This window comes from Nymphaea colorata, chromosome 1 (genome assembly GCF_008831285.2).
Source record: "Nymphaea colorata isolate Beijing-Zhang1983 chromosome 1, ASM883128v2, whole genome shotgun sequence".
Classification (NCBI taxonomy): Eukaryota; Viridiplantae; Streptophyta; class Magnoliopsida; order Nymphaeales; family Nymphaeaceae; genus Nymphaea; species Nymphaea colorata.
The window spans coordinates 14,515,400-14,523,493 of NC_045138.2; the positions used below are offsets into that span (position 1 = coordinate 14,515,400).

Genomic DNA, 8,094 nt, shown 5'->3' on the forward strand with positions numbered 1-8,094 from the left:
AGATGACGACAATGGTGATGATGAAACAGTATGTTAAATTGGTGCTTTTAAAAAAGCAGATGATCAAGGAGTGATTCGGGGTGCTGCCTCTGCAGCACTTCCATCACAAACATGGAGGAGTGCTCACTTTTGAACTCTGTCAGGGGAGGAGGGGAAGAAGCGAAAGGCGGTGAAGGTTCTCAACTGGTAATTCCCCAAGAAATTGAGGAAGTTTGAGATGCAATAATTTTTTCTTTTGTTTTTTGCTTGATTTCCTTTTCTTCTTCTTTTCATTCCTTCTTCCACCCAAAATTTTATTGTTGTATGCAAGCATCATGTTCTGCAAAGGAGAGAACCCTCCCTCTCTCTCTCTCTCTCTCTCTGTGTAACATGACATGCGTTTGCAGTTTTTTCAATTTGCACTCGATCGCTCTCTTGGCAGTATAAATTGTCGGATGTGACTCCCAAAGCATATTTATAGCACTCTACGAACAACAATTTCACATTCAAAAACATTGGACAAGCTTTAAGGTACTAGTGAAATATAAATGAATCCCTCGCAATCTTCGACCTGTTAAAAGAAAGTAATAGATTCGGATGACTCAAAACGTAATCTCAATTTAGCTTTTGGATTGCCATTGTTGTATAGAAGACGAACAAATCTTTCATGCATGAATATTGCTAAACACGGATAACTCTATCTTGGTTTGTTTAAACACATTGGAGCAGAAGCTTGTTCTGTACATAAAAACACGATGACCATTCAAATAAATAGATCATTTAACCACCTGTCTTCAAGTAGCATCCAGATGGTAAAAACCCCTTATTAAATTCTGCCTGTAGAGCATAAGCATGGGGCAACGGGATCTTTTGATGTCTTTCATCAAATGTCCGGACCCCATTCACTGGATTCCAAATTCTGTAGAACGACTCGGATGAATCATACTCTTCTTTTGATGGTAAATGCCACAGAAATATGATGACTAACGGGCTGGGTTTGGGCAATCACCAGCTCAGGCCTTGAGGTCCAGTTGCAGAGAGGGCATGGTTCTTCAAGTTCAGGCTCATTTGTGAATAACCAAACGCCTTGTTGTATCGTGGGTTGGGTTCACATAGTTCCTGCAGTTTTGATACAGACAAATGAGTCCTGAAAGGGCCCTATCGACCATATCCAGGTAGGAACTTGATGATGTAAGAACCGTCTTAATGAACCTTCTCCTGATTCCATGATCCACTCTTTACAGCAAAGGATGCAGTAATTCCGCGAAATTCATTTGATTTCAGCCCACCTACGGAATGCACGAACGTGCTCCAGCCTTTTACGCTGCACCTCGTTCTTGGCATCTGAAATTTTCAAGCCTCTGTAAAGAGTTAAATGAAGTTTGAGAAACTCTCTCCTGTACTTGAGTTTATCAATGAACATACCATGCTCACTCATCAAGCCAATAATTTCCATGGCTCTCTCAAAATAACCACCCCTGAGAAAATTCAATAGTAAACTGTCAAGCAAGTCTCTGTTTCTTTTCAAAACTCCACTAACCATGCACTCCTTGATCTCCCCCCATATCATGGTGACCTCTCTGTACATACCTAGAGAAAAATAAGTATTCACAAGATAGCCAAAAGTTTGAACTGTCGGTTGCAGACTCATACTCTTCATCTTCCTAAATGATTTTTGGGCGTCCTCAATCATTTTAGCCGTACAGAAAAAGCAGATGGCAGCATTTATTTCAAGAACCAACAAGTGTGTTGAATCTTCATTTCCAAATTCATGTGCCAAATGTTCTGCTAACTCAGACTTTTCAGCCCAGCCAAAGGCCCTTGTAGCTGTTCCACAAGCATCTGATAAAATTTGTTCATTCGACATTCCTCTTAGCAGGCCAACCTTTCTCATTTGTGTAATTAGTACAACGGCCTCCTTGAACTGATTTTTTTTGCAATAAGCTACGAGAAGAGATGAGTATGAATCTTCCTTAATGTGAACTCCTTCGGCAATTAGATCTTCAATGATGTCATGTGCAGTCTCCAACCAACCCAAGTGAACACAGGCCCATATAGCTTCAGTCACCATCCTGCCTACTTCTGCCTCATCCATCTCCTTCTGTATCGAGGAAAAAAGTTTGGCTAGTTTCTCAGTCTTACGAACCCTCGTGCAGCCAATGATTAACTTTGCAAGAGCTTTATGACTTGGTACAAGCTTTCCTTTGTTCAAGATTACAAGGTCCGGATGTCCTTCAATTTCGATTACAAAATTGTTCTGCAAAAGCCTTGGTTCAATCTTTAGGGCTAAACTTGTTCGCAATCTTCGTGATCCAATATTGACAACGCTGCTGTTAAACTTTTCTTTCACTTCCCCTTTTTTCTCATTAGAGAAAGCACATCCTTGTTGCCGCTTGTAGAGGTTAACTACCAACGCTAAAGAGGCATCAATATCCCTGAACTTGAAGTGCAAACTCAGAAAGCTGTTATACAATAACTGGTAATGATGAAGTGAGTATGCAGAAACCTCACTAACATGTGCTTCAAGTTTCTTCAGTTCATCTCTCTGACCATTTCTCTCATGAACTAAGCTCATGATAGCAATTGAGGTCAAGTCCGCCCCAACTCCTGTTTGTGCCATTAGTTCAATTATTTCTTGGGCCTTTAGTACAGATCCAGCTTTTAAGCATGCATTCAATACAAGGTTAAAGACTCCAGTGTTAGGAGTCACTGACTTAAGAAATGAACTTTGGCCTTTGTTTAAGTTCCTTTTGTGTTTCAAGAAGCATTCACTGATCTCAACCAACAACTCTGATGCAAGATAAGTTCCAATCTTTGATTTTACCAAGTGCAAGAAAACTGCAGTCCATATGCCGACTGGTGGAAAAGCACCTTTCTCCAGCAAAAGTCTCAAGATGGAAGACGCAGGAATAGGCATTTCTGCTCTTGAAAGGGTGAGAGACAACATAATCAGTGAGTCATAACAGAGCATTTCTGGTTTCTCCTCCTTGATTACTAGCACTAAATCATACGCTTTACGAAGCCAGGCAGGTTCCGATGAATATGACAGCTCAGCTAACAATTTTTGCAGCAAACATTTAGTTGGATAACCATATAATCTTTTGAAGTCGGTAAATGATTCCCATGCGTCGATTATCCTATGGTCCTTCAGAGCAGTTTCAAGGTTGTTCAATAGCATTGAATAAGTTGAACCTGCCCAAGAAATTGGAGACTTGGTGACAGCAGAGGAATCCCCAAGAGATGCATCAGAATGTTGCAGATGGTGGGTATGTAATCCTCTAACTGCTCCAAAAACCTCCAAGGACTGAGGCCGAATTTCAGCAACCTGACCTTGTTCATTTGAAGGCTCCAAGGGACCAGACTGGCTGGAACCCATGCATCTCCTAACCCAAACCTTAATAACTGACGGAGTGAAGCAAGTGAAACCTAAACATCCCCCAGTACATTGTGCAAGGGTATCAAAAGATGTAGAGAGCAAATGGCGACAAAAGCCACCGGCAGGAATTATGCACTTTACCATGATGGCGATAGATTATCCAACATCATGGAGTCAGGCACGCTTGCTGGCATAATTAACCTGCCACTAACCTTTCCTGCATAAAAAATCGTTGCACATCAGATTAGAGAATTCACATAAATCTTTTACACTTATAACTTTGCTACTAGTAGTGAAAAATATGATTAAGCTGAAAATCCTGTTCTAATTTTCCTTCCAAAGGGGAAAAAGAAGAAGCTCCTAGAAGTTATCTTTTGGAAATAGGAAGAATTAACAGTGACAATTTTCTATTCTCTTTCAGACATTTTCACGAATAGTTGGTGGGCGGTTAAACCTCGCACAATGAAACCACCATCAGAAAGAAATATACAATTACAAATAGGTTGGCGTGGTAAAGCGCTTGAGATCAGAACGTAAAATAATCGCCAGCAATTGGCCGCTTTGGCAAGAACACATTCAAAACCAAAAGAAAAAGGAAACCTCAAGTGAAGCCATTTGTTAAACTTCAGAGGATGCTGATCCTACACGTTTATTGCTTTTCCTATTAAACTTCAGCTTTAGGTGAATTTCGGTGAACTGGATGAAAACATTCATTTTCCTTGAAAACAGAATGGCTCATGACCTAACACAAACATACACATAAGAGCTCAAAAAATAACCATAAGCATCATGAAGGCAAGAGAATGTGTCAATGCATCAAAATCCAAGAAATCACTTCCTTTTATTCGAAGAGACAATACCTGAAGCGTTAAGGAATAGACAGAGACATCCCACACCCTGAAAGTTTTATGTGCTACTCTTTCCTTTGATCCCACCTTCCACACCCTGAACTGGCTGCAAGGCAGATAATTGTAGCTGAGGCATCATGTCAGAATTGCTTTCCTGGAACTGAAGCTTCAATAATTAAGAAGAAAGGGGAATTGAATCGTCTTGGACAACAAAAAGGCTCTAGGCCATTCCTTACAGTCGGCCACAGTGAGATGTTAACGCATGTTACACAACTCCACTGAAAAGAAAACTCCCTACCATGAATTTATACATTGGCAATTCTCTGTGCACCCAACTTTTTATTTTGTAGAAAAGAGTGCTTTTGAACTTGTTAAATCCTGATATCATTCATCACTCATCAGCTCCGTTATCAGTTCAGCAGCACAATCATTCGCGATGTTGTGTGATAGCGAAGAACGTTCGAAGCCATCCACCGGTGGGGAGCCGGAACTTTCGAAGTGCCACGGGGAACTTTTGTGCTGCTCGCTGCTCGCCGGTGGAACGGAAAAGGGACCGCGGCTGGGCCAGGCCGAGGCGGCGAGAGGCTGTTCGTTGGGAACACCTGTTCGGCTACCGCCTACGGACAAAAAGCTACCCAATACCCACAGGCCACAGACCACGGATAAAAAACGAGTCGCGTCTATCTGGAAAAAAAAATGTAATATTCAATTAAGAAATAGAATTTCAGATTTAACAAATGGCATCGGATTGATTTGGAATATACCATAATCTCATCTGATTTAGATACTGATTTAGATCAGACTGTTGTTAGATAAATATTGTATATCAAATTCAGTCAAAATTCAGATTTGGATTTTAGATATGAATGTAAAAAGTCAAAGTTAGATCAAGTTTGCATTCTAAAATCAGATTTCATACTCATATACGACTTTTTTTTATTTGCACTCGAATTCCAATTTGAATTCGAATATGTGAATATATGAAGAAGTTGAATATAGTTAAAGGTATATCTGCCGATCTGTTCACACCCTTTGTCTAATCTTAATCTTGGATGGATCACTTTAGATTGATGAATTGTGTTTTTCTTCTTGGTGCCAAATTAATTTTCTCAATCAAGCTTTGCCTAAAAGCCTCAGGATGCATGCCTTCACCATCCCGACCGACCATTTGTTTCACATTATGGGTCGAGCCCACCCGACCAACAAATTTGACCAAGATGTGGTCCGCATTTGTTTCAGACTATGGGTCGAGCCCACCGGACCAACAAATTTGACCAAGATGTGGCCCAGGTTCTATTCAAATCAAAAAGTTGGAGCGAAGAAAAGGAGGATTAAGAACATGGACGTAAATATCGAATCCATTTAAGATAGTCAAATTCAGATCTGATTCCTACTCGGTTAGCCCAATTTGAATAACTTGGATCTGATAAAACTATGACCTGATTACATAATCCGAATCATTTACATCCCTAGTTAAAAACTATGATCTATTTCGCTTTCTCATGCACGTCCAAATTGGAAGATGAAAACTTTTGAAAAGCGGGCTTGTTTACTTTTAGAATCTTGCCAACCGATGGGAAGAATTGAGAGCAGATAATTGAAATGAGGTATTGATATTGATGTCATTGATGGGGATGGGCAGATCTACAAGGATCTAATCTAATCCAAACTCACTGTTGGTGATTGATCCCTTTGCCTACTTAAATAATTGGTCCAAATAGTTAGGAGAATGTCAAGCTATTTATTCATGAGATTCATGCTTATGTTTAGTCGATGTAGCCGATTGGTTTCTTGGTCTATACTTTTTTTTTCTAGATACAAACTGTAGGATGAAATACTCTTCTTCTTGATCGAGACATTCAAAGAAGTTACATACGAGTACTGTGCATGTAAATATATTTATATTTATATATATTTATGAATGAGAAAATTATATTTTGGATAATTAATATTAAAAAGCAACATACAAAGCATTAAATCATCATGGAAAATGTAAAAAATAACATGTTCTTTTATCGTCGCATCCAATTGTGTCGCTATATCCGGTGTCCGGACAAGATTTGAACGGCAAAGATTATTGAACACATTGAGGGCTCAAGTTCGGACCCACATTGAACACACTGAAAGCTTCATCCACTTAATCTGGAAAACAATGAATTTGAATTTTTTTTTTGTTTTTGGATTTGCCATAATATTTTACTAATCAATTTCTGAGAATGAGCTGTATTTCTTTTTCACTAAAAAAAAATCCAAAATCCCTCTAGTCAGAAAGCACCAACTAGCCAGGATTTCCTTTACATACAAACTAATGATGTAATCCTCTACCTAAAAATGAATGTTGGGCCCCTAAACACTCGTTCACTTGGCTCAAATAAAGCACTCAAACCGTCACAAAAAAACTTAGTTTCTAGTAAAATAATTTAATCTACCGACCATCAATTCCAAGAACATCAGATGTGGAGATCGAATTGCAACTAAGTTAGATTATTTTTTCAAGAGTCTAAAACACCTTTCAAAGAAGATAAAGGAGTTTTGTTTAAAGAATTGATCATTTATTTCCTCTTCTCTTTCTTTTGATAGGTATTTTGGGCTTGTCCTCTATTATTTACAACTTAATTTTCAATGTTTGGCGTCATCGAAATCGACTGCTCGAATGATCCTTTATCAAAGCTTACCTATATGTGGGAGATCGATAGCTACTTTTTTTCCGGTAAACAACAAACAACAATCTCCTTCCGGTAACCCCACAATCGGCCACAATTTTTGGACGGCCAAAGAAAAACAGATGGCGACATGCCTTGCTTAAAGCTAACTGAGTGTGAAACAGTAGACTCTCATGCATGGACGCCTTCTTTCCATTCGAGATGTGACAGTGAGTGCCAACAGGAGCTTTCTCGGCTAAACTAAGAGGTGGGGTTTAAGACTTGAAGCCCCAAGAAGATTAACAATCTTATCATCAAAAATGCATTTTTTGCATAATTTTATAGCAGCTTACCTAATTAACCTGCTAATAAAAATGAAGGGTAAGACCGGAAGCAAATATTTGTGCATATGATATTTCAATCTTGTAAAAGCTTTTGCTTCGATGGCAAATCTTTTTTTGCTTTTGATTTCGAAAGTGGCCCTCGTTTTATAGCTTTCTTTAACAGTCCTGAATTGCTAAATCACAGTTGGTACTCTTAAAAGGGTGTTTGGTAAGAAGAATATTATATCCTTAAATATCACAATAAAACGAGGCATGATAATAAAAAAGTTAATTTAGAAACCTGGGTTCTCACAGATTGTGAGGTCAAAGTCTCTGGAACTGCTACGTTGTGATTGATTATAACTAATAAGGCTCAACCACCTTGTTTGATTATATGGGATTTGAAATCAACTGATCTAATGTGGATTTGACGTGCCATGTTTTTACTGAGGTAGCGAAAGACCAATGCAGTCTTTATGAAGTGGATATAAAATACTCAAGATTTAGTATCTGCTACAGAATAACCAGAAAAGTTTGGTTTTGGATTAGCAAATATCATTTCATTGTTCTGTATTGCTACTGCTTTACTCTTGGCCGTGGCTGAAGATTCTTTCTCCAATACATATATATATATATATATATGGAATGGTTCTTTTAAAACCAGAAGGTGCATATCTTTTTTAAGGAGACAGAAAAGCAAAGACCAAATAATGTGAAGGAAGAGGAGCCCAGGAAACAAAAGCCTAGTGGAGTGTAAAGCATATATTTTATTGTTGTGGCAACATCAAAAGTGCTTTTCGCATGTCTTTTCCACGTCAAATGTGCACCAAGAAATAGAGCCTAGAGGGTATCAAAATAGAGCATCTCTGGTCCCATGCTCCTTTTTTGCTCTATAAAAATACGGAAGTATAAGAAATTTTCTTCCC

At 38.7% G+C, this 8,094-nt stretch overlaps 1 protein-coding gene across 1 annotated transcript; it reads right to left on the bottom strand.

Moving 5' to 3' along the window:
- Positions 1-589: 589 nt before the first annotated feature.
- Positions 590-4,830, bottom strand: LOC116245487 (pentatricopeptide repeat-containing protein At4g17616). The gene is made up of 3 exons (XM_031617004.2): positions 4,502-4,830; positions 4,216-4,309; positions 590-3,572 (listed from the first exon to the last, which is right to left on the bottom strand). The coding sequence occupies exon 3, from the start codon at positions 3,497-3,499 to the stop codon at positions 1,250-1,252; it is 2,250 nt and encodes a 749-aa protein (XP_031472864.1). The 5' UTR covers positions 3,500-3,572; positions 4,216-4,309; positions 4,502-4,830; the 3' UTR covers positions 590-1,249.
- Positions 4,831-8,094: the final 3,264 nt, after the last annotated feature.

Coding starts and splice junctions, on each gene's coding strand:
- LOC116245487 (XM_031617004.2), bottom strand. CDS start 3,499: ATGGTAAAGTGCATAATTCCTGCCGGTGGCTTTTGTCGCCATTTGCTC.